Raw genomic sequence first — 26,382 nt, 5'->3', positions numbered from 1 at the left:
CTCAAAGTGCCCACCAGCTCATTTGCCTGGAGCTTAGCCTTACTAGCCTTTCTCAGTTTAAGGATGGACAATATTAAAAAGGAACCAACATATTGACTTATGTGAACATTGCAACATGTTTAAAATTTTAAAAATCTCTAACACACACATGCACGCACACACACACACACACACACACACCACCACCACCAAAACACTGCAGAAATTCTACTATAGTAAGTACAAATTAAGATGCCATATTTCTCTGAAAAGCAATCTGGAATCATGCATTATACCAAAATACACATACACTTCATTTCACCTAAGAAATCCTATAGAACTTTTCTGCCCAATATGGTAGCCACTAGTATTTGAAATATGGAATAACTGAGTAACTAAAAATTTAATTTTAAGCTAAAAACTGACACTTATTTTAGTTATTGGAAAACTTTTAAGCATGTTTAGAACAACCTGGGCATATGAATTTATTTTTTAACTTTTAATTTTATGAAATGTAAACATAGATTAAGTATTCCAATAAAAGTTTGGGGCCTCAAATGAGATATGCATTCCAGATTTTGAAGACCTAGTTTGATAAGAATATAAAATATGTAATTGAAATGATATCTTTGCTATTTGGGTTAAATATATTTTATGAAATTTAATTTTACTGTTTTCTTTTTATTTTTTTTAAATGTAGCTATAAGAAAATCTTAAAATGTATATAATTTTCACTGTCTTTCTATGAGTCAGCATGTTATAGGAAACAAAAACATTGGTATGTAAAGAAAATATATACACAATGTTCAAAGTAGAAAACTGCCGCAGTCTGGCTGGGCACAAAATCACGAGCCACTCAAGCAGGAACAAAGTTTATTTTTTGAAACTGCCGCCAATGTCCGGTACGTGCCCGGGAAGATTTTTCCACCCACGCGGCCTCCTCTCGGACCGCCAAGAGAGCTCCTCCCCCGGAACTCCCTCCTACTGTACTTCCCCAACCAATGGGAACTCTCCAGGAGTCCCGTAGCTGGCCTAGGTGAACAGCAGGAGTCCAATATCCATATGAATGCAAATCTTAACATAATCATATCATCTCAATGGCTAGCTGGCGTCACCTTTCGACCAAAAATGCCATGCATCATATACTTGGCTCTTAGCATCTCCCCCCTTCTGTTTAAGTAACAAGCAATCTGGCTAGGGACCGTGCCTGTTAGGTTTGTCCAATTCAACATATGGTTCTTACCCGTCATCAGAAAACTGACTTTTAGGCATCAGCCTCCTGTCTTATGTTGATACCACTGCAATTGGATCATACCCGTCACTGACTACCGGTCCAGCATATAGCCATACTTGTGGATAGGCCTATGTACCAGTGGGGGGGTGAGGTTCTTTGCCTCACCTCTGTTGGCCCCCAAAATTAGACCATCACTAGTAGAAGGGAGGAGGATACAGAAATGTCATGACACCAAGTCAATTAACAGCTCCTAGGAAAAATTGCATCACTGGTGACACATCAGCAAAGATACGCTAGCACTACCATAATTCGCTGCATCAACAAATAGATCACAAAGCATACAAGTGATACATAGTCCAGGCAAGTTCTGTAAGCAGTTCAAAGCAGAGGAATCTATCAATATGTCCATATCCTTCCAAAATAAATCGACTCATTGATTGAGCATTACTTGTTGAGTTATAAATCATTGATGTATCAGTTTACACGGTTTGTTGTGATAACTCTCGAAGAAGTTGTAGTTTGGTTTTATCTTTGTCTTCACCGGCACTGGGATGAAAATAGGAATTTTGACAATGATGCTAAAAAAAAAATATGTAACATTTCAACAGGTACTAAGAAAACAATATTTAGAACAATTTACATTATCCTGAACAGAATTATTAAATATAATGAAAAGGAAAGGTGAAAGTAAACAAACAGATCTGTTAACCTTCTATTTGTTCATATATTAAAACAATCCTCAACAGCTGTTTACCCAAATTAAATTAAACTATTAAAATCACGTGAATAATAAAAAAAAAATTTTTGGATCCATGTGCATGAGCGCTCCTCATATGTGATATATGGACATACGCACATACAGACATACAACACAAAACAAAAGTGTGCACACGTAACATATAACACATAAGACAATAGTAAAGGCCTTGTAGCTTTACCTAGGTGAAATCTCCATTGCAATGTTCAAAAACTCCACAGTCAAAAAATAAAACTGTACAGAAAAAACATTAACCTAGGTCTGTATGAGCTCAAAAATAAAATAGAACTTTATGATGTGGGAAAAAGCAATAATAAAATAGATATTGAAAAAAGCATCCTGGTTAATTACTGTCGCAGATGTAAGAATAGCCAAGCTGGAGATCTGGATATCAGCTGTTATGGATTTGAGTCGAATCATTTTCCTTTTGGTCTGTAGAAATTGTTTTAGTTAATCTCTCTGGAATCCAAATCGGCTGCTGTTCTCCCTGTGGAAAAACACAAACAGAGCCCCGACTCCAGACTATCACTGGGTCAGGACCTTTCCATTGTCCTGTTAGAATATCTTTCCAAAGTACCTTAGGCTTATGTACATTTTTTGGATACAAATGTCTTTCCGTAGCACTAAGCCCTGATGAATCCAAATTTAAAAAGTTTAGAGTAAAAAGGGTTATTTTAAGTTTATCTTTGGGGGATATATACCCCTTTCCAATTCCCTCCTTTTGTTTTAATAAGTACATTTTAATAGTTTGATGAGCTCTTTCAACTATGCCTTGTCCTTGTGGATTGTATGGAATTCCTGTTATGTGAGTAATGCCAAATGATGAGCAAAATTGTTTAAAAGAGGTGGACGCATAACCAGGACCATTATCGGTTTTTAACTGTTTTGGAACGCCCACAGTGGCAAAATTTTGTAAGCAATGAGCTATAACATCTTTAGTTTTTTCTCCGGCATGAAGGGAGCCCATCAGAAATCCGGAAGAAGTATCAACTGTAACATGTAAATATTTTAATTTTCCAAATTCTGGCAAGTGTGTGACGTCCATCTGCCAAATATGGTTAGGTATCAGTCCTCTAGGATTGACTCCAAGATTAACTTGTGGTAAAAATGTCACACAATTTTGACATTGTTTTATTATATGTCGGGCTTGTTCTTTAGTTATTTTAAAACGCTTTTGTAAAGTATTAGCATTGACATGGAACCTTTTATGAAAATTTATAGCTTCTTCTATTGTGGAGAAAATATGTATGTCATGTGTAGATTTATCTGCTAACTCATTGCCCAAACTAAGGGCTCCAGGCAATCCTGTATGTGCCCTGATATGTCCTATAAAGAATGGATCTTTTCTGTCCCAGATTAGACTTTGTATAGTGGAAAACAAAGAGAAAACAGTAGAAGAAGGGGAAATCCTACCAGCATCTTCAAGGGATACTATAGCATTAACTACATACTGACTATCAGAAAATAAATTAAATACAGAATCTTTAAACATCATAAAAGCTTGTAATACTGCATTAAGCTCTACCTTTTGAGCTGATTGTTTGGGTACTAAAAATGTAAAAGTTTGATCAGGGGTAACTACTGCTGCTGTACCATTATTTGACCCATCAGTGAATATATTTGGAGCATTCATGATAGGGGTTTTTTTTTGTCATCTTTGGAAAAACTACAGGATGTTTAGACCAAAAAGACAACAAAGGATTAGACGGTAAGTGATTATCAAATGAAACATTAGATTTACACATGATTATTGCCCAAGTATTTAACTCATTAGCTAACTCATCAATTTGATCTATAGTATATGGAGTAATAATTTTATTGGGAGAAATCCCAAACACTCCCTTGGCTGCTTTTATTCCTTTGAGTATTAATTGTCCTACATCCTCAGGATACCTAGTAAGAATAGTGTTAGGAGAATAAGATAAATGTATCCACAATAATGGACCTTCTTGCCAGAATACTCCTGTAGGAATATTTTTTGTTGGCAGTACAATAAATAATAAAGGCAAACTTATACCAATTCTATCCAAATGCATATTTTCCATATATGTTTCAATGATTTTTAATGCCTTTCTTGCTTCAGGCGTCAACATGCGGGGTGAATTTGGATCTGATGGACCTTTTAGAATATCAAATAAAGGTCCCAACTCTCCTGTTGGTATGCCTAGATAAGGCCTTATCCAATTTATGTCTCCTAATAACTTTTGAAAGTCGTTAAGTGATTTGAGTTGATCTACTCGTATTTGAATTTTGGGTGGACGGACCATGGTTGAGGATAATAAAACCCCTAAATAATTAATTGGAAGATTTAATTGTACTTTATCTATTGCTATCTCTAGATTATAATTTTTTAATAAATTTGTAAGTGTGGCATAACATTCTAGCAATGTGTTTTTATCTTTATGTGCCAATAACACATCATCCATATAGTGAAATATTTGTAGTTCAGGATTTTGATTTCTAAGTGGCTGGATTGCTTTGTTAACATAAATTTGACACATAGTTGGACTATTAGCCATCCCTTGAGGGAGTACTTTCCATTCATATCTCTGATCAGGACCTTCATGATTTAGTGCAGGGATAGTAAATGCAAAATGTGGACTATCCTCGGGATGAATTGGAATTGAAAAAAAACAATCTTTAAATCTATAGCTAAAACATACCAGGTTTTTGGTAAAGCAGACAATTGGGGAATCCCTGATTGAGCAGGTCCCATAATAACCATCTCATTATTAATGGCTCTTAAATCTTGTAATAATCTCCATTTACCAGATTTCTTTTTAATGACAAAAATGGGAGTATTATGGGGAGATACGGAAGGTTGTATATGTCCCTCCGCTAATTGTTGTTTGACCAGGTCATGGGCTATTTGTATCTTTTCTTTAGTCAGGGGCCACTGAGGAACCCACACTGGTCTTTCTGATTTCCAAGTAATTTTGATTGTCTCAGTGGCCCTTTCTGAAAACCCAATCCATGTCTATTTGTTTCTTGATCTATTTGAATTGGTGCTGTCATACCTTGTTCTTGTTCTCTTAATCTTTCTTCTTTCCTAAAGCCTTGTCTAGCCCTAGTAGTGGGCGCATTAGGATTGATGTTATTTGTTAATGTCAAACCTAATTGATCTAGGACATCTCGTCCCCATAAGTTTATAGGAAGATGATCCAATACATAGGGCTGTATAGTTCCTTCACATCCTTCAGGATCCTTCCAATCTAATACCATTGCACTTCTATGGGGATTAGTTGCCACTCCTAGGCCTCGAAGCGTTTGAGTGGCTTGTTGTAATGGCCAATGTTTCGGCCATTCTTGATGAGATATGATGCTAAGGTCTGCACCTGTATCAAGTAGCCCATTAAAGTCATGTCCTTGAATATTTAGTTTTAGCATGGGGCAAGAACCTAGATTTAAAGACAGCATAGCCCAATCTACACCTGTGGAGCCTAATCCCCTGGAACCTCTTTCTACAGTACGACTGGAAAATTTATCATGTAGGCTGGGTATTATTAGTAACTGTGCTATTCTATCTCCTGGTGAAATTACTGATATACCTCTTGGAGAACTAGCTATAATTTTTATTTCACCTTCATAATCGGGATCAATTACCCCAGGACTTATCATAAGTCCTTTTAGTGTTGAAGAACTGCGTCCCAATAATAAGCCTACTGTTCCTTGGGGAAGAGGTCCTTTTACTCCTTTGGGAATGATTTGAACTCCCATCTCTGGAGTTAGTACTGCTCTGGCAGAGGCGCAGATGTCCAACCCTGGGCTCCCTCTAGTTTGTCTGATGAGGGATTTAATGGATAATGCGTCCTGGGCACTACCTTGATGGTGTTGCTGGGTTCCTCCACCCCAAAGGCAAAATCTGGAATTAAAGTGAATGGATGTCCACAGAAGAATGATTTGTTCTCTCTCTCTCTCTCTCTCTCCCCCTTTCTCTCTCTCTCTCTCTCTCTATATATATATATATATATATATATGTATGTATATATATATATATATATATATATATATATATATGTATATGTATATATATATATATGATGTAGGTATATATGTTATATATTATATCTAATGTATATATATCATACACACACACACACACACACACTCACACTATGCTTATAATGAATTAGGCTACAATGAGTTAAAGTTTTTCCAGTAGGATTGAAGAAATATCTACAAACATTATCATGGAAGAAAAGCAAATTAATAGAAATGTCAGTAGCCCAAGTTTTGTAAAACAACTATACCAATCCTCAATAGATGTCTATGTTTGTAAAATATGGCCTGATATTGAAAAAAAAATATATAGTGACCCTGTTTCAGGTTATTTAACCCAGGTTACCTGTATATGGTGAGTCAGGACAGTGGAAGGGAAAAAAGCAAAGAGAAAAAAATGTGTTAGTTTGCTTTCTGTTACTGAGACCAAACAACTGAGGTAATCAACTCTTAAGGAATAAAGGTTTCTTTTGGATCATGTTTTCAGAGGTTTTAGTCCATGCTTATGTGGCCCTGTTGTTTTAATCCTGTGGTGGCATAGTACATTATAGTAGGAACATGCGGTGGAAGAGGTTTGTTCACCTCATGATGGCTGGGAAGCAGAAGGAAAGGAAGAGAAAGAGGCCAAGGTCCTAATATCCCCTTTGGGGGCATGCCCCAAAGAACCTAACTTCCTTCTACCAAGCCCCACCTCCTAAGGATTCCACCATTTCCCAACAGTGTCATGGGCTAGGGACCACGCCTTCACCACATGGGTCTTTGGGTAACATTCAAGACCTGAATTATAACATGTGTCCAACTCCATTCCTCCCCCAGTATGTGTATTATATCATTTATGTAGAATTGTACATATATGTGTGATACACATACAATAAATAGGGAGAAGGGAAGGATAAAGTTAGAATTATAAATAATTTGCAGGAATGTCCATGTTTATTGCCAACTAAAAAGAAGGAAGTTAAAGATAATGTGTAAATAGAGTCATTCCATTTGTTCACCAACAATAAATCCCCTGCATTCTAATAAACCATTTGTATAAGCAAGGAGAAAGGTGTGTGTGCTAGTCAATTAACAGTGACAGCCTGGGGGTGTGGTACTGGCAGAAGAGCCAGGTAAACAGGGTGGGGAGAAATATGTTTAGCTATGTTTATACAATCTTCATTTTTTATTAAAGATGACTAATTTTACAATTTGAAAACACAAACTTAATAATAAGCAGAGTAGCAATTATGTAAAAAAAAACAAGCTTAGAGGAGAGTTACAAATATTTAAAGAATAGTAATGACAAAAGATTTTCTAATTCTTTTTAACTCTTTGGATTCTTCTATTCCATTTCATTCCCGAGGCTCTCTAAAAGCCAACCAATTTTTAAACTCTATCTTTTGTCATTACATAGCCATAGCTGAGAAAGGAGAACCAACATGTGAATTATTGGCAGTGTTGACATATTGTCCTATGTTACAATGAAGCCTGAAACCAAAAAGACATGCAAATATATTTTCCTAAAATAAAGTGTAAAGAATGAAAGGGCATATTGGATCCCAAGAAAAATGGATACAAATAAAAAATTAGAAATATTTTGGTATATTTACTTCAAGGATAAAGAGTCCTTTGAGATCACTCCTTCACATCTAACAACCCAAAACCAAAAGAACAGCAAAACAACACAACTGTTTACTCATGATTTTTTTTAAAAAATAATAACTTCTGTGCATGAACAGATGAAAAAAAAAAAAGAAACAAATTGCTTAAGGTATCAGAACTTTGTCACATTCAGAGTCTCTTCTCTGTGAGTCACTTTTTGACTCAGAGGCATTGGTGTTTTCTCTCACAATGTGTTCTTTGGAATATTAAGAGCATCAGTGATGAGCATGTCATTAAAGGAAAGCACCATCATCTCTGACATTTTCTGAGACCCAGTTAGGAAATTTGATGTTGACACCTCTCTGGTCAATGGAAATATTAATGAAGTTGTTCAGATCTGAACAAGAACTTATTTTTCTTCTTGATTAGTCCTTATATGGCTTTTTTTTTTTTAATGAAGATTGCTTTCCAGTCTTGTCACCAGGAATATTACTAAATTTGCACATGAATAGACCTACCATTATGTCCTGTAACAAGTTGACTCCTTGAAGGAAGAATAGATATCATGTACTCTGTAGTATCATATTATTCTTGTAAAATACTCACCATCCTTCTCTTTGATAGGATAATTCATCTATGGTCACAGACATTATATTTCCCATAGGACTTCTTCTGGGTAATGGAATATAGGGCAAGTGAATGGTGTCACTTCCACTAGCAGAAATTTTAAGAACCATCATGTTATCCCTACCTTTCTTTTCCCTCTCTAACACCAGCATGCCCCACACAAAGGCTGCTTCTTTAGCCTGCATCCTGGAAATTAAGAAAATATAGATTAAGCCAAAGTTGACCATTACAAACATAATATGAGTGAAAGATAAATTTAGCTACAACTTTTTGTGATTGTTTGTTACTGCAGTGTAACTTAACTTAAACTGATTGATACAACTTTCCAAGATTACAGAATTTAAATCCTTATTCTGGTATGGTCTACATGCTTTTCTGAAGAAATCTGGATTTAGGTAGGACCTCTGGATGATAGCCAATCAGTAGGTGTTTGCTGATCAGCCTTCCTTTTGGGTGAAATTCAAGTTCAAATTATTTCAGGGAAGTTAGGGTGAATGCAGAGTGATGTCACCTGAGATGTGTTTAAAACAAGTCACTCTGGGCCCATTTAGCATACTAAGAAGATATGGCTGAGTCATAGCCGTGTTGTTGAGAGCTATTGTTTAAACCTGTATTGTCATGAAATGCCTTAAAAACGTAAGGTTAGAAGACATTGTTGAGAGTGGAGATGATACCTCAGTTGGAGACATCATAGTAGGTGATAGTGTGGAGAAGGTGCGTTGGGGAGGGAAGGGAAGCAGGGAGATGTTATAGCTCTGGAAGGTTCACTCTTAATTTTTCTTCTTTCCTTGCAAATAAACTTGATTCCATGATTAAATTTATTAATCTGTAGACAATAGCTCAACATCTTCACTCAGAGTTCCAATGGGGAAGTGGTGGAATTCAAAATGTGTCAGGGATCCAACTGCAGTTCAGTGTTGGTGGATTCAACAATTTGCAGCAGCCCTTCACAAAGTACAGGTTGTAGTTTCCTCCTGGGATGACCTCACCAGGCTCCTTGACAGTAATGCTGGTGGAAAGTAGAATGAAACCATTAGTTGAGCCTTGTACAGCAGAAACAATGGGTGAGCAGAAGGTGACACATTAAAAATGTCACAGGAATGGGACACTGTGGTGCACCCTTCTTGCATTCCAGAAACTCAGGAGGAATAAGTTTGAAGCCAGCTTCAGCAACTTAGTGAGACTCTCAACAGCTTAGTGAGACCCTGTCTCAAAATAAAAAATAGAAAGGGCTGGGGATATAGCTCAGTGCTAAGGCACCCCTGGTATCTGTAACCACCCTCCCCCTCTGCCAAAAAAAAAAAAAAAAAAAAAAAAAGCAAGGCACAGGGCAGAAAGCTGATTTTTTCCCCCTCACATTCTGGTTAGGGTGAGTTAAAGACAGTTACAGACAGGCATGGGGGAATTAATTTTGGCTCTCAAATTCTGTGTGACTTCAAGGATTTTTCCTATTTACCAGAAGAAGCAGAGATAGAATCAATCTTTGTAATGCACCTGCACATAAAAGAGAGCTGCTGGGATGGTGGGGATACTGATTTTGTGAGTAGAAATCATAGAAGGTAGAGATGGCTGCATGGGTCCCTGGTGTCCTCTTATCCACTATAGTCTATCACCATGTTGTCAGATGGATAGTCTTGATCCCCTTGGAAGGGAGGCAGTAGCGGGTGGAGCATGGGTGGATGGGCATGAATTATCTTTGTGGGTAGATGGGCATGAATTATCTTGGTTGTGCTGGCACTAATTTTTCTTGAGTGGACATAACCTCCCTAAGCCTCTGCTATATCAAATGCAAAAAAAGAAAAAAAAAAGTAATAGTGCTCAACATACAGTGATTGCAAGTTGTAAGTGACATAATTCATATGAAGTGACAGATGTATAGCTGGGTACATATTAAATACTTGAGTAGTACTACTGAGAATTTTAGTTCCTAGAAAAGTCAAAGTGAAACATTGATATAATTGATGTTCAGTCTTATGTTAAAATAAGAGTTATAAAAGTAAGTGGACAAAGTCTTAAGATTGGATTTGACTATTAATAAGCAAGTATAGAGAAGTTATAATCAAGAGTACAACACCTGAGGAGACTAGCACAGGAGTGGAAGGGAGGAGGAAAGGGGAAGGGAAGATATTGGGAGTGAAATCGACCAGATTATATTGTTATAATGTGTGTGTGTACAAATATGTAACAATGAATTCTACTCATGTATAATTGCAGTGTACCAATAACAATATAAAAATTAAAGAAAAATAGTTTCATTAACAAAAATTGCAATACCTGCTCAACAGACTTTGGCAACAAGACACCACTGTGGTTGCATTGCCAGGTAAACTGGAGCTGAAGGCATTCTCTAAAATGTGATGGCAGTTGATGTCCTCGGGGGTGCCAGAGAGTATGCCTAGAAGTGGAACAGAGTGCCATTTATTTTCATAATTAGTGAAGTCACCGAACTCTCCTTCTGTTCTAAGCTTCTCCCCAGCCGCCTCCATACCACACATTTAAATTTACAATATGCTTAATGGCAGCTCTGACTCTCAGCTTTCTGCAGCAGCATATGCTGCATATAAGGATCGGGGACCTTGCTTTCCTGAAAGCTGCCTTCCGTAGGCACCCAGGACGCAAAGGATGGGATGTAGTACCTGCGACACAGGCTGTCATGAAGCAAGCAACGGTCCCTGAGATCAGAGCTCTTATTCCTCCAGCAACGATGTCCCGCTTTCTGCCAGGAGCTAGAGAGGCTGGGAGACATGAAAGGAGCTGTTTGAGTTTAATGTTGATTCTACTGGTTAGAAATCCAAATTTGTAGCCTCTAAAAAGTGTTCTGATATTGGAGTTTCAGGTCAGTTGGAAAGAAACAAGTCCTTAGTTTTATCCAAAGGGCTCAGAGAGCATGGAGAGCATGGCAAATCAAAGGGGATGCATGGAGGGATCGATTGATGAGATGGTCTGACATGGTGACTCAGAACTGTGACCGACTATTTCCATGCCTGTGGGAGACATCACTGATAAATCACAGCATTTTCCCACCAATCTTTGATTGGTCCCCAGAATCCTTCTGTAGGGAGGTATTATAAATCCAAACATAATGGTACACGCCTGTAATCCTAGCTACTCAGGAGGCTGATGCAGTAGGATAACAACTGTGAGACCATCCCGGACAACTTAGCAAGGTTCTGTCTCTAAGCAAAAAAATTAAAGGGCTCGGGGTATGGCTCAGTGGTAGAGTAACTCTGGGTTCAATCCACCACAAAATAAAAATCAATCAGTCAATCTACTGGTGTTAGTATACAAGTGAAACTTCTGGGTTACTTTGGGTTGGGAGAGGCATCTGTAAGTTTGAGGATATTGTTTCTGAGGCTAGTTTGGGTGTACAAAGGAAATCTATCTTGTAGAGTGGGGATAAAAAATAGACCCCAGAGGATTTTCTACTATCGAGGGTAACTTTTCTCCTGACATGAATATCATTAGAGTTAGATGGAGTTCCAAAGTATTTTTATGTTACATCTGTTGTAGAAGAATATCTTTTCACTTACCAAGTCCACCGATCATCATTCCTAGGGAACCAAAGTTGGCAAACCCACAGAGGGCATAAGTGGCAATTGTCTCTGAACGAATCTGCAAGCAAGCATAAACACCAATGGATCCATGACCTGACCCAGCCTAAGAAACCTGACATCCCAACTTGGCTTTGTATTTTGACTACAGAATTGATATTAACAAATAAATGCACAGCATATAGTGGCAAATACCCATTGTTTCCTGGGCAGTTTTTACCACCTCCCCTTGAATTTTTTTTAAGAGAGAGAGAGAATTTTAATATTAATTTTTTAGTTTTCAGCAGACACAACATCTTTGTTTGTATGTGGTGCTGAAGATCGAACCTGGGCCGCACTCATGCCAGGTGAGCTCACTACCACTTGAGCCACATCCCAGCCCTCCCCTTGAATTTTGAGAGAGGGTGAAGGCTGGAGATTCAAGAAATGCTCTACAATGGACTTAGAATTGGTGGCCTTGGTTTCTAAAAATGCTACTTCCTGCTCATTGATAATTTCCAATAATCCATAGGACCTGGCCACCTGCTACAATGTGCCAGGTGTAGTACTAGTTGGTGGAGATACAAAATTGGTCCCAGAAAATATTCACATTACATTTATTTGACAAAGAACTTATTCAAAATATATAAAGAACTGCTATTACTCGATAAGAAGACAAATACCCAAGGAAAAATGGGTGGAGAGATTTGCATACTTCACAAAAGATGCAAATGAACAAGAAGCTCATGAAAAGGTGCTCAACATCATTAGCCACCAGGGAAATGCAAATGAAAAACAATGAGATACCACTATACATTTACTAAAATGGCTAAAGTTTAAAAAGACTGACAACACGAAGTATGGCAAAATTACAATGCAACGGAAACTCGTGTATTGCTGGTAGGAACGCAAAAGGACACAGCCATGCTGTTTTATGGCAGATTCTCATCAAGTTAATACATGCTGCCTGTATGAACCAGCAATTTTCCTAAGAGAATTATAAAAACATATGACCCCCCAAATACTGTACATGAATATTTATAACAGCTTTACTCTTAATCGCCCCACACTTAAAACAACTCAAATGTCCTTCAGTAGGAAAATGGACACAGTATGAATATCTATAAAATAAAATGCTGCTCTGCAAGAAAAAGAAAATGGAAGTAATATATACAACAACATGAATGCTGAATGCTTATTGAAAGCCAAAAGTAATCGACAGTGAAAGAAAGATCATTGGTTGCCTGGGACTAGGTCTTCACGGGGTTGTTGACTACAAAGGGCCTAGAGGAAAATTAAGAAATAATATTAGTAAAAAGAAATTCTCATATATCACAGGGGCTGCTGTCTAGTCTGGCCACAGTGTGTGCTTCCCTTTCTTTCCCAGTTCTGGTCATACCACGGACATGTTTGGATGTCCATTTGGAAGCAAGAGAAGGAAGAAAGGTACCTACATCATTGGGACAATAATTTTTTTCCAATATCCTAAAACATCTATGATTTGGTTCAAAGAACAAACCAACCATGCTACATTCACTAGTAATACTTTATTTTTTTCTTGTGCTAACTGGATTTTTAAAAGCTCACGCTTAAGATTGAAGTGCTTGTGGTAAGTTTTTGTTGACTGGAAGGCCCCTCTTCTCTCTCATAGTTTCTGAGAACTTCTTTGTTATTTTCAAACAGTGTGCAAACAGCAGGGAGGAAAAATAATATTGAGTATTTGCACAGTCTACTGTTCCTGGAAAAGCTCATCCTCGTCCCCTGCTCTTTCTAGTGCTTTTCATTTAGTTCAATTGGCTTCAAAATAGCCACGCTTATTAAGAGACTGAGGAGGGAGATGGCATGAAGGACTTATGACTCTTCTTTTCCCTGTCTGGGGATTGTGGGGCAAAGGAATACACAGATGTGGCCAAGTATGGTTTTATAAGAAGAGGAAAGGGAGGTTGGGATGATTCGATTTGGCTTTTGTCCACCTACGTGAAAGATTCATAATGGAAAAGGATGTACTGCATTACAAAATTCACGCTACAGCTCTTCTTGAGTGCAAGCAAAGATGCTACACATACAAGGACAGCCACCATGGCACTACTTCTAATAGCAAATTGCTAAGTGTTCATCAGCAAGGGCCTGGTTAAATGAATTACAGTGTCTATGCAATAGAATACTGTCATAGGCACTGATATAGAAAGTTTTCCAAGATATGCTACTGAGCACAAAAAGCAAGGTTAAGAACAGTGAGCACATTATGCTCAAGGGAGAAGAACTGGGTGGTGGAGAACTAGGGAGTGTGCCTTTAACCTCTACAACTTTTTGGAAATTTTTAATTCTAAATGATGTTATATACTAAGATGTAAACAAACATGCAAAGTATTATCTTTAAGAAAGAGAAAATGATGGGGCAATAAATGTCTCCTTCTCTGTGTGTGGGTGCCACATCCATATGTTGACTTCTTACATTAGATGGAGGTTGGCAGTGGGTGTGATTCAATGGATTTCACTGGGGATTTGAACATAGCATGCTTCAGTCACATGTCATATTTTCTAAAATGTTGTCAGAACATACTTCACCCCTTGTTGGTTGGTAAGCTAAAATTGCTGGGGCTCTTCTTACCATTGCTGATTTATAATCAGAAATCTGGAGTAACAAAATGCTGCTCCCATCATGACAGCAATGAATGACAGAGGCCACTGAGCTCACATCTCCCTATGTGCTCTGTGTGCTTACCTTCGTCTGGGCTCACCCCCAAACCCAAATCAGTGCTACAGTTCTGTCTCCATTTTCTTAACAGCCTTTTCACAAAGCTGCTTAGCATTGCCAGAACTGGCAGCTCACTTTTCTCATTAGCAAAACTATTTTCTGCTGGCAACTGACAGTTGGGGATAGGAAACATTTCACTTAATTTAGCTTATTGTTTACTTTTGGCAGGAAAACCATTGGTGTAGGTGGCATCCAAACAATGAGGGTAAATGGTCAAGTTTCACTGTGAGGCTCATTGAAGAAAGAACCTGTGAGAAACAAAGCCCCTGTCCTATCAGATGTGTGGGTCAAAATGCCTCTGATTGAGAAGTGTAATCAGTGGTCCTGGAGTAGGCTGTTGCTAACTTGTGTGACATGTGGGACACAATTCAATTAGTATGACTGGTCTTTGGGCAGCTGGAAGGGGTGGTGTTGGTGTTGGGGGTGAACAGTATCAATACTTGGGCAGCCTGCTTTCCCTCCTTTGCCTTTTAAAACCCAATATGAACCTGGGACATTAACCTCAAGTAGGTTATAGAAATGGTGGTGGTCAAAAATATTCACTATTGCCTGAATGGAAATAGTTTAGTTTCCACTATGACAATTCTATTGTTTGGGGGGTAAGAAGTTGGAGATTCAGCTGCAAATACAGCCTCATCCAATTTCCTCATTCCACCAAAGTCCAGGCAGACATGAGCATCTCTTTGTAGGCTGTTGCTCTGAAGTTGACATGATTATGAGGCATTTAAATCAAGGTTTTCAGATCATAGACCTGAGTTTTTTCTTCCCTGTCATCCCCCTGGATGGTAATAATGCATTTTACCATCTCTTGATGGTGGCCAGGCACCATTTTGCATTTACGCAGTTTCTCAGAGCTCATAAAATTCCTTCCCCTGGAAGGAAGAGGGCTATGTGATCATTAGACTATGGGCTCCATGAGGGTAGGACCTGTTATAATTTGAATCATGAATGACCCCCAAAGTTCCATATGTTAAAGGTTTTGGTCCCCAGTTTATGGTGCCTTTGGGAGACGGTGGAGCCTTTAAGAGGTGGGGTTTTGTGGAAGGAATCTAGGTCATTGGAGGCATGTCTTTGAAGGAGAAATTGGGACCCAACCCCACCTCTTCCTCTCTTTTTGCTTCTTGGCTCCCATGAGGTGAACAGATCTCCAAAGCTATATACTTTTGTCATGATATACTACAGGCCCCAAAGCAATGAGACCAACAGACTGTGGATTAAAACCTCTGAAATCATAAGCCAATATAAAACTTTCCTCCTTAGAAGTTAATCATCTCAGGTATTTTTCCACAAAGATGCAAAACTAACAGAGCAGTGACTTGTTCGGTACTTGGTCTTGGTATGGAACATATTACACATAGAAGGCATTCAATAAATACTTTTGACTGATTGGTTTCAGTCTCAGCTCCTGTGTCTAAAGGTTTTGTCTGCAGTCTTCAAAAGTAAATTATCACTGATATGGATGAGTGTTTCTCTCTCCTCTGTTCCCCCTACACACACACACACACACACACACACATATGCACACATGATTAATTCAATATAGTTGAAAATAATGAAGTGCCATGTACATTATGAACTCCACAAGATTAAGGATTTTTGATTTATTTTGTTCTCTGGTATAACTCAAGTGCCTGGCATAGTGTCTGATGCACAAAGGCACAAGTAACTAGATGATAAATGAATTTAGGTGAAGAAGTACACGGAAAAAATCAGACAATTTACTCACTGACATATATTGCTGAGTGCCATTCACAAATTTAGGTCCAGCCTGTTTCCTCAAGTTGATCAATTGTGAGAGTTGCTCATAAGCCACAAATTCATTGAAGAATGTCTTATAACCTATGAGTCTGCCAACCATAAAGCTGTCTTGCCAGTCCACTCCCATCATGAAGGAAAAGGGCATGAAGATGTAGGAGCATATTAGCTGCAAAAAACAGAATATATTTGGTTAGAACAGGCATTTGCTTCTAGTTCTTTTGCCTCATTCTCTCAACAAGATTGTTCCTGAATCCTCTATCTCTTTTAGACACAAGATATCCCCTCATATTCTGTTTCCCATCATTATATATCAGGAGTTGCTATGGTTTAAATATGGGTTCATCCTTACCAAAACTCCTGTTGAGGTTTGGTCCTCAGTGTAATGCTGCTGAGAGATGGTGGAGCCCATCAGATGAATTAATATCTTTCCCAAGAGAGACTGGATTAGTTTTTTCTGGTATATAGTAGTACTCTAGAGAGTATGTTGTTATAAAGTGGGTGAGCTCCTTTGTCTCCCCTCTCCCTCTCTGCACATGCCCATTTGCCCTTTCTATGTTTCTACTATACGGGGTACAAACAATAGCCCTCACTAGAAGTTGGACAGATGCAGCCAGTTGACCTTGGATTTCTAGCATTCAGAACATGAGATAAAATATACTCTTTTCTTTATAAATTACCCAGACAGGCATCTGTTATTGTAACAGAAAGCAGACTAAGACAGGAGTCAAGGCTGGAATTGGGTCCTTTGAAGCAACCTGGAATCTTGGGGGTGGAGTCAGGAGCAAATGACTGTCTGGAGGAAGGAGGGTGGTAGGAGAGGGTGGGGTTGGGAAGATGGGGGAAGCCCGCTGAGGAGCTTCTGCAGTTTGTGAGAGTACATCCCGGGTAGTTAGGGAAGGCTGTACACAAACTTAAACAAGGACAGAAACAAAACAGAAAGCAGAAGCATGATGGAATTATACCTCGAAACTCAGCTGTGGGTAGTCAAACATGTTTCCAAACCAGGACAGGGCTGAATTCACAAAAGACAACAGGGCCAAGAAGGCAATCAGATTCACAGCGATGCTTGCCAGCAGAGGGATAGATGCGGATGCTCCCTGTGTTGCAGCTTCTAGGAGATTCCTTGAATCACTTTATAAAAAGATAGCAATTCCAGAGTTACCACAGATGCAGAAATGGCAGAAACAGACCTCATTTGAGTGAGAGGCAAACATTTAGATCTCTACCTTGGTCAAAATACTCATCTGAATCCCATGAAATCATGATGTTGAATATAGGTGGTGAGCATATTGGCATCTAACTATTATCCTTTTTAATATTTTTTTTTCATGATGCTGGAGATTGAACTCAGGGCCTTACACATGCTAAAACTTGTGCAATCATTGAGCTACACCTCCAGCCTCAATATTGCTTTTTAAATTTGGGGCATTTATAATAAAAATTGGAAAATGATTAAAAAGTAGAGGTTTAGAATTTTTAATTGAAAGTAGCTACCAGACAATATTTATAAAATATTCATGGTATAAAGAGTAATAATTTTAGAAGGCCTGTATAGCTGTCACCTCATTTACGAAATGGAATGTCCCATCACCTTTTGTTATGGTTTGGATACAAGATGTCCCCTGAAAAGCTCATGTGTTAATGCTAGAATGTTCAGAGGTGAAGTGATTAGATTATGAGATTTGTAACCTCATCAGTGGTTTAATCCATTTGATGGATTAATAAGTTGAATGGACTACTGGGTGGTCACTGTAGGTGGGTTGGTAGTATCTGGAGGAAGTAGGATGCTGGAGGCATACCCTTGGGGAAAATAGGTTGTCACTAGTGTCTGTTTCCTGGATGCCATGAGCTGAATGTTTTTCCTCCACCAGCCCTTCTGCCATGATGTTCTGCCTCATCTTGGGTCCAGAGCAATAGAGTCTGCTGACCATGGACTAAATGTCTGAAACCAAGAACCCAAAATAATGCTTTCCTTCTCTAAGTTGCTCTTGTCAAGTACTTTGGTATGCCTATGAATTCTCCAGTGTGTAATCTTATCCCCTCCCTACTCTTCTAATCTCAGAGGTTCCTGCCTCCCTCAATTCTGTTTATCATTCCCTTTCCTTACAATTTTCCCACATACTTTATCTCTAAATGATACATCTTCAAATATGCAGGCTTACTAACTTCATAAGTGAAATCATTCTACAGGTTGAATATCTCTTATCCAAAATGTTTGGGACCAAATGTGTTTTAGATTTTGGAATATTTGCATATACATAATGAGATACCTTGGGGATAAGACCCAAGTCTAAATAACAAATTAATTTGTTTCACATATACCTTATACACATGGACTTAAAGTTTTTATGTTATATTTTAAACAATTTTGTGCACGAGACAAAGTTCAATGGTATGGACTTTTTCACTTGTAGTGTTAAAAGTTCTAGATTTTGGATTTTAGAATTTTTGATTAGGAATGCTTAACCTTTACTGTATTCTTCAGCAACTTTGCTTTTCCACTCAGGATTATGACTTGATTTTCCTACAAATAAGGGATGACTCTTCGATACATCATGGTCCATGAATTATTATTTAATGAAATACTTTTGAACATTTAAAATCTTATAGTTTTTCCCACCCCTTTTTCTTTCTTTTTCACAGGAAAAAAGAAGATGAACTTTCTTGTTATATAAAGCAACTCCAGAAATGCTCATCCTATGGCTTTCTAACACCTTTAAACAAAAGCTCAATGAACACTATGCTGTATTTACAATAAAATATATTTATGATGAACAGTTAAAGAAACGTATTGGAATTCAGGTATTTAGAAAGGTTTTCCTGAAGTGTTGAGAAAGATGTTTTTTGGTAAAGTCTAATCAGAGGAAATTAAATCTACTTTAATATCATAATCCACTCTGTGCTTTCTCTCTATCAAATTTTTGCTGTTTTGAATTTGGACTTTCATGCTCCAACTTGTGTAGTCACTGTTATGGTTTGGATCTGGAATGTCCCCAAAGGCTCATGAGTTGGAAGCATAATCCCTAATACAATAAGGTGTTTGCTGGATTGCACCACAGGTGGGACCTAGTTGGAGGAAATAGGTCACTGGGGGTGTGCCCCAGAAAGACTTATCTAGTCCTGAGCCCTTCCTCTCTTCTCTATTTTCCCCACTGTCATGAGCTGAACAGCTTTCTTCCACTATGCCCTTCTGCCATGATGTTTCTGCCTTGGAGTCAGCTGACCATGGACTGAATCTTCTGAAACTGTGAGCCAAAATAAACTTTTCCTCTTCTAAGTTGTTCTTGTCAGGTATTTTGATCATAGCAAATGAAAACCCGACTAACGCAGTCATTGATTAGGTAACATGTCCCACTTACCCATTTTCCACTTTCATGGCATTCTTGAGGGTTATTTTAGGTTTTTCTGTCTCAGGCCAAAAGAGTTTAGCAACAGCCAATGATGCAGGTGCTGACATAACTGAAGCTGTTAATAAGTGGGTGGATGAAACCTGAAATTTCAGAAGAAAGCAAGCAAACAAGCTGAACTTTACTCTTATATTCAGAAAAATGATTCAAAAGCCTTATAGGGAAGAGATGGAACAGGAGTCAATTCTATGCCAGAAAGCAATGCTTCTTTGGAGGTTTGGAAGAGCAACTTTTGTCCATGAGCCAAGCCATGGCATCACCCTGAGAGTTAGAGGGACAGAGAAGAAATTCAAGTTAATTGGCCACATTCTTGGAGGAAAAGCACAAAGCCCAAATCTGATCATTTCAGAAGATAAGTAATCATGAATTTTACGAACTCTCAAAGAAGACTCCTCAGCCTCTATGTTATCTTTTTAAATGACATAAAGTCCCTTTAGCCTATATTTCATTTCATCATCAATTTAGATGGGTTATCTGGGGTGGACTGGCATGGAGACAGGATTCCTAATCTATGTAAAGGCATGATATTCCCCCTCTCCACCTTCCTTTTGCTCTCCTGGAATCCTTTGTGTCTTTACACAATATGCTTTTATCCAGAGTCCCTTTGATTCTGTAAATTATTTCTGTTTTCCTCGTGACAAGTTTACTCTTTCTCCTTCCCACTCCACATACTTGACATTGCTTCTGGATTCTCTTCCCTACATTTTGAGAATCCCATATCCAGTGTCTCCCTCTGCATTCCTATAACACCTATCCCATTATTTTCAAGTTAAAGATGGAGTTTCATTTTTAAAAGTTTTTTTGTGCATTAAATTTTTACATAAAAGTGGGATTCATTGTGATACGTTCGCACATGCACATAACATGATGATCATTCTCATTCCCCAAGACCCCTCCTTTCCCTCCATTTCTTCTTCCCCCTGATACTCTTCCTCCCCCATCCCCTCCATCTTCTCTACAGATCTTCCTTCTATTGTTATTATTTTTAAATTAGTGCACTATAATTATACATAAAGTGGGTTTCATTGTGGTACATTTGTAGATGGACATGACATAATTTGACATCATTCCCTAGTACCTTCCCTTGCCCTTTACTTCCCTTGCCCTCTATTCCTTTGGTCTCTCTTCATTTTCATGAGAGCCTTATTTATTGATTTATTTTTCTCTGTATCTTCCAATATGAAAGAAAACATTCAATCCTTGACTTTCTGAGTCTGACTTATTTCACTTATCATGATATTCTCCAGTTTCATACATTTACCAGCAAATTACACAATTTCATTTTTCTTTATGGCTGAGTAGAACTCCATTGTGAGTGATATATATATATCATCTGTTGATGGGTATCCAGGATGGTTCTATAACTTGGCTATTGTGAATTGTACTGCCATAACATTGTATGCATGTATCATTATAATATTCTGATTTCAGTTCTTTAAGATAAATACCAAGGAATGGGATAGCTGACCTAGCCCATTTTTAAAGGCAGCATTCCCACAGTAAGGGCAGAGTGAATAATCTAGGGATCCATTCATATTGCTTATCTCTAATATATCCTTCACTTTTTTCTTCTTCCTTCTTTCTACTAGTTGGCTGTCCCCAGCTTGAATGAAGAATCTGGAATGAAACTCACTTGTCTTGCAAGAGATCCTAGTCACCCGAATCACAGAGTATTGCCTGTACGATTAGGTTTCTCTGCCAAGGTCTATGTCAATGTGTGGCTTATCAGCCTATGCACAGAGCACAATATTGGCTATCACAGCATTCTCCAGACCTACACCATAGGCCACCAGCTTATGGCTTTCAGTTGAAATCTGAGAAGTTTTAAAAATACTGATGGCTGGGCCTCACCCCAACAAATTTTGTTTAGTTAGCCAGGGCTATGGGCCTGGGAATTAGGGTCTTTGAAAATTTATAGGTGATTCTAATGTGCAGTAAGGTTTGAGAACAACTGCTGTAGGTCAAGGTTCCAAAAATCTGTTTTGAAAAGGTCATAGAGTAGATAATTGTGGTTTTGCAGGCCACAACTATGCCAAAGACAAATAAATAGGAGTACCTGGTTTCTAATAAAACTTTATTTATAAAAATAAGTTATGCTCTGGATTTGGCCAATCATCCATAGTTGGCTGACCCCTGTTAAAATCTTTACTAGTAGTAGTAATAGTTTTTAATTTTTTTAAAAAACAGATTTAAACTTCTAGTCAAAGTAACCTCATCATATGATTTCTATTGCTGTGGTTGGAAATAATTCACATTTAGGAGGCAAGAACATGAAAGTGAAGACCCCAAACTCCTTGGGTCACTATATTCAAATGCCAAAGAAAACTGACCAACTTTTGCCATACTACAAAAAAGGCACTCTCTTGGCTTCCTTTTACACTGGCAATGGGAAAGAAAAAAGAAAAGAAAAAAGGAAGGAAAAAACAAATAAATAACAATATCAAAGAAAGAAGAGGTTGAAATTTGCATAAGTTAATTCCAAAACAGTCTTACTCCAAAAGAAATGTATGCACCCAAGACACTTCCAGCAATTGTAGCAAAGCCAGCAGTCATGATGGCATGGAGTTCTGACCTGGTGATATATGGTAAATATGGTCGGACCAACAGTGGAGAGTCTGTCTGAAGAAAGAGAAGGATAATTGGATTAAATGTGACCTTTAAAATATTAGAGGAGGAGTGTAATCAGCACAACATTTCATTACCTAAATCGGTATTTCTAAGAGTCAGCCTTGAACCAACTCCATCAGCATCACTTGGGAATTGTTAGAAATTCAAATTCTTTGACTTATGGAATCAGAAACTCTGGGGGTAGGGCCAGCAATTTGTGTTTTTATAAGTCTTCCAAGTAATTATGAGACTTGCTCAAGTTTGAGAATGTCTGGGTCATCTGAGCTCTAGGTCATTGTCATATATGGTCATGGGTAAACCCTGACATTTGTGAAGCTAGTTATAGGGTGCCTCCATCTAGCATAGACTGGATTCTATGAGGATTAAGGGCTGACCAAGTAACTGCCCAGTGGTCTGGCTCGTGGACTGTGGAATTCTTGTGGTCTGTGACTTTTCACCATTTAGCTTCACCTAGACAGACTCAACCTGTTTCTAAAGACTTCAGGAAAATAAGAGACAGGTGTATTAAAAAAATACCAGCAATTACAAAGAAGGTACCCTTAGGCACTTTTGTAATTGAAACTCAGATGATCCCTCTCTGATGGGTAGAAAGGAACTGGACAGAGTGTAGTTATAAAGACTCAAATCTCATTAAGGAGGGCAGCCTGCCTGCCCTGTAGGGATCTCCATCAATAATAGCTGTGTTTTCAGCATATTAAATATCAAATTAAGTACTATAGGAGCATGGGTGCAATTTTACAATTTTATCCTTATTATTTCTAATTGTTATATAAGACTGAATGCATTGAGCCTCAGTTTATATACTAACTAGGAGTCCAAATACGTGAGCCTTCTTATCCTGCAGGTAGTAGCAATCAACTCAAGATGGTGCCCTAATTAGTCCTGAGAGATTTTATGACTGTAATTATTATAATTTCAACTCATAGGGGAAGGAAATATGTTTCATCTATATCCACTAAAGAGCTCCAGGCTGGTGAGCTGGGCTTACCAAGAAGGCTCAGTCTTCCTGGAGAAATTGGAGCAGTAGGAAGCCTGGCATTTGGAGCTGTGTTTCACTGGGTGACTGCATTTTTGCTTCAAGTCCAATTTTTCTGGACAGTGGTTCTGGCCAATATTCACCCTTGGCTTCATTGGTGCATTATTCCATTCTCCCTGAAGCTATATATCCTGAGGGATGAGTAGCTTATTACCATTCCTCACTTTTCCACCTCTTAGGAATACTGCTATTTTGAGGGACATCCTTGGCATCATATTTCTTTGCTTAAATGGATTTCAGGCGAAAGAGCATTTATCCCTGTGATGGATCAAGGAAGTGAAATTTGTAGCCCAAAAGTATATCTTTAATGAGAAGAAAAAAAACATAAAGGCATTTTATACTCATGCTCAGCAAAGACAGAATGTTGGCTAGTTTGGACAAGTTGAGAATGAGAATTATTCATACAGCTGCATGGTTGTTGGCAAAAGGCCTTTGTTGGTTTTCTTTACTGCCACAGGCATTGCAGTGTAGAATACAAGGCTGTCTTTTACATGTTTACAGCTTTAAGACAGTGGAATCCATTTGAGGAGATGAGCTGCTTGTTTCTGAAGAGTCAACCAGAAACCTCAACAATTCAATGAACTCAGAAAAGACTGTAGAGAGAATTTGTATATGAGAAGCCCTATGCTTTAATAAAATATCTCGACTTTTCTTCACAACTTACAGGAACCCAATTCCATACCAGTATATCTAAACACTTGGGAGGTACCTTTCTTTCCTCTCTTTCTGGAATCTGGACATTGCCAAAATTAAGGGTCCCTTATTTACATCTTTTTTTCCACACTAAAAGAAATGACAATACCATGGTATTTTCCTATTCTGTGTTTCAGAAAGAGACTATCCATTTAGTAGATGTCTTGTATTGCTTGCTTTCTTGGTATTGCAACTTACGTGTCCAACAAATATATTGCCAGCAGCAACTACAGACTCAATAGGAGATGAGCCCATAGTAACAAGCATTATCCATCCGATCTAAAAGGAAGAAAGGGACAAAGTCAGTGATGAACTATGTCTATATAATGAACTTCAGAGTGGGGTAACGTTTTTGAACTGGAGTAAAATATTGAGGCCTTCAATAATCATGGGCAGGTTGGTGATGGTGATAAATGTATGTATAAACCATCTAGCCCATAGAGCAGGCTGATCAATTCCTCCTGTAAGGGTGGTAAGTCTGAGTCATTGTATAGACTTTTGAACATTAGACAAATGATTTCTACAGATATGCTTTATAAAAGTAATAAGTGATAATTGTTAACACTTATGGTGGGCTTTTCTGCACTCTAGGCACTGTTGTAAGCCCTTGACCCTGGAAATGCATTGAATCTTTACTTTTTGAAGTATGTCCTATATATTATGCCCATTTGACAGAAGTGGAAACCAAAGTACAGAATAGTTGTTTTGTCAAAGAAAGTGGTTTTGTCAACTATTAAATAGTGAGATGTAGTTGAAGTTTGGCTTTTTCTGATTAATTCAAATGAAAGTGTTTTATGGATCCTACTGTGATAATTTGAATCTGAAATGTCCCCCAGAGCCCCATGTGTTAAAGGCTTAGTCTCCAGACTGTATCACTATCAACTGGTGGTGAAAACTTTAAAAGGCCATGCCTGGCGGGAGATCTTAGGTCACTGCCATTGGGAGATATTGTGGAATCTCAGTCATTTCCTTTCCCTTTTCACATTCTGGTCATCAGGTGAGCAGGCATTCCCTGCCCCAAAGCAGCAAGGCAAATCAATCATGGACCAAAACTTCCAAAACTGTGAGCCTAAATAAACCTTTCTTCTATAGAAGTTGATTATCTCAGATATTTATCATAGTAATGGAAAGGTGACTAATAAACCTTTCAACCAGTGACCATGATACCTATCTCAGGATGCAGACTTCTTGTTAAATTCTATTTCCTTTCTTTCCACTTAGCTATATGAGTACGGTAATTCTTTTTTAAAAAACATTTACTTTCAGATATTATTTATTAGCATGGGAAATGGCTACATTGAATAGTGGTTGGAAAAGCAAGATGTAAAATGATGTATCATTTCATTGTCAGTTATATATAACATTATCTACATGCATTTATGATACAATAAAGACTTTTATGATCATTTTTTAACATATTTGTATTTGTTTTTAAGGCTTTCTCTCTCTTTCTCTGTAAGATTATTTCACACAAGCACTATATACTTTCTTCTTATTTTTAAAAATTGCTTTATTTTGGTTCTGGTGATTGAACTCATGACCTTGTTATGCTAAGCAGGGTTTCTACCATTGACCTTTTTTTCTCCTTTAAAAAAGCAGTTATTCCTGTGCATTTTCCAAAGATTCTAAGCAGATACATATTATCATCAAATAATATTATTACCAGAATTTTAAAAATTTGGATTCTAAATGTGAGTGCAGTAATTCTGAATATATAAACCAATAATCAGGAAATTATCAGTACTGGAGCTCACTGTGATTGCAAATTCTGCTGGTATTCTTATTCTTTCTTTCTCTCTTTCTCCTGTCTTTTCTCTTTCTGGTTGTATATTTTGATTTATTTACAGGAATCAAAGGAAGGCTGTGGTTGTCCCTCAAGCCCTGTGTGCATTGGTCTGCTTCCATGTGCATCCAAACTAGCTTACAAATATCTAGTTTTCTGATCTGACATGAGAGTAGAACTCAATTGCTGGAGCAGCAAGAATGAGTTTAACTCTTACATTTTAAAAAAAAAGTGTCCTTATAAAACTCCCCCAACCCCAGAGTGAAAAGCACTTCGCTTTCCTGCTTTAATTTCTCTAGCAACTCTAAGATGAGGCATACCTACTCTGGTAACTTTCTAAAGACAAGTTGTCAGTATGTATGAGGCCTAGTGTAGGTAACTGTGAGGAGGGATTAACACCACGTCCCCCTGGCAGGTATTTGACCTCAATTGCTTGGTTAAAGACGTAACTGCTATGGTTTCATGGAGTTATCCAGTGGGTTGTAAATCAAAGCCCTATTAGAAGACCCTGAGATAAAATTCCCCTTAGGGCACGTGCAGGATTTGGCGTTTCAATGTAATAACTTTGGTGATGGAGGTGAATATTTGTAGGAAGAGAAAGGCACTTTG

The 26,382-nt window shown here is 38.0% G+C and overlaps 1 protein-coding gene across 3 annotated transcripts in view; it reads right to left on the bottom strand.

Annotated features, from left to right (window-relative positions):
* Positions 1-7,576: 7,576 nt before the first annotated feature.
* The window catches only part of LOC139701555 (solute carrier family 28 member 3-like), a 94,800-nt gene continuing 75,994 nt past the window's right edge, over positions 7,577-26,382 (bottom strand). For all 3 annotated transcript variants that reach the window (XM_071600530.1, XM_071600529.1, XM_071600528.1), the window contains 9 exons: positions 24,189-24,269; positions 22,127-22,252; positions 19,586-19,716; positions 17,189-17,357; positions 16,195-16,392; positions 11,711-11,792; positions 10,817-10,915; positions 10,455-10,575; positions 7,577-9,189 (listed from right to left, as the gene is read on the bottom strand). In XM_071600530.1, coding sequence (XP_071456631.1) covers positions 9,063-9,189; positions 10,455-10,575; positions 10,817-10,915; positions 11,711-11,792; positions 16,195-16,392; positions 17,189-17,357; positions 19,586-19,716; positions 22,127-22,252; positions 24,189-24,269 — 1,134 coding nt within the window. In that variant the 3' untranslated portion in view covers positions 7,577-9,062. The remainder of the gene's footprint in view (positions 9,190-10,454; positions 10,576-10,816; positions 10,916-11,710; positions 11,793-16,194; positions 16,393-17,188; positions 17,358-19,585; positions 19,717-22,126; positions 22,253-24,188; positions 24,270-26,382) is intronic.

The sequence above is a fragment of the Marmota flaviventris genome, chromosome 13 (assembly GCF_047511675.1).
Source record: "Marmota flaviventris isolate mMarFla1 chromosome 13, mMarFla1.hap1, whole genome shotgun sequence".
NCBI lineage: Eukaryota > Metazoa > Chordata > Mammalia > Rodentia > Sciuridae > Marmota > Marmota flaviventris.
Note: the sequence above shows the minus strand (reverse complement) of the source record. Positions and strands in the feature narration are given on the sequence as shown.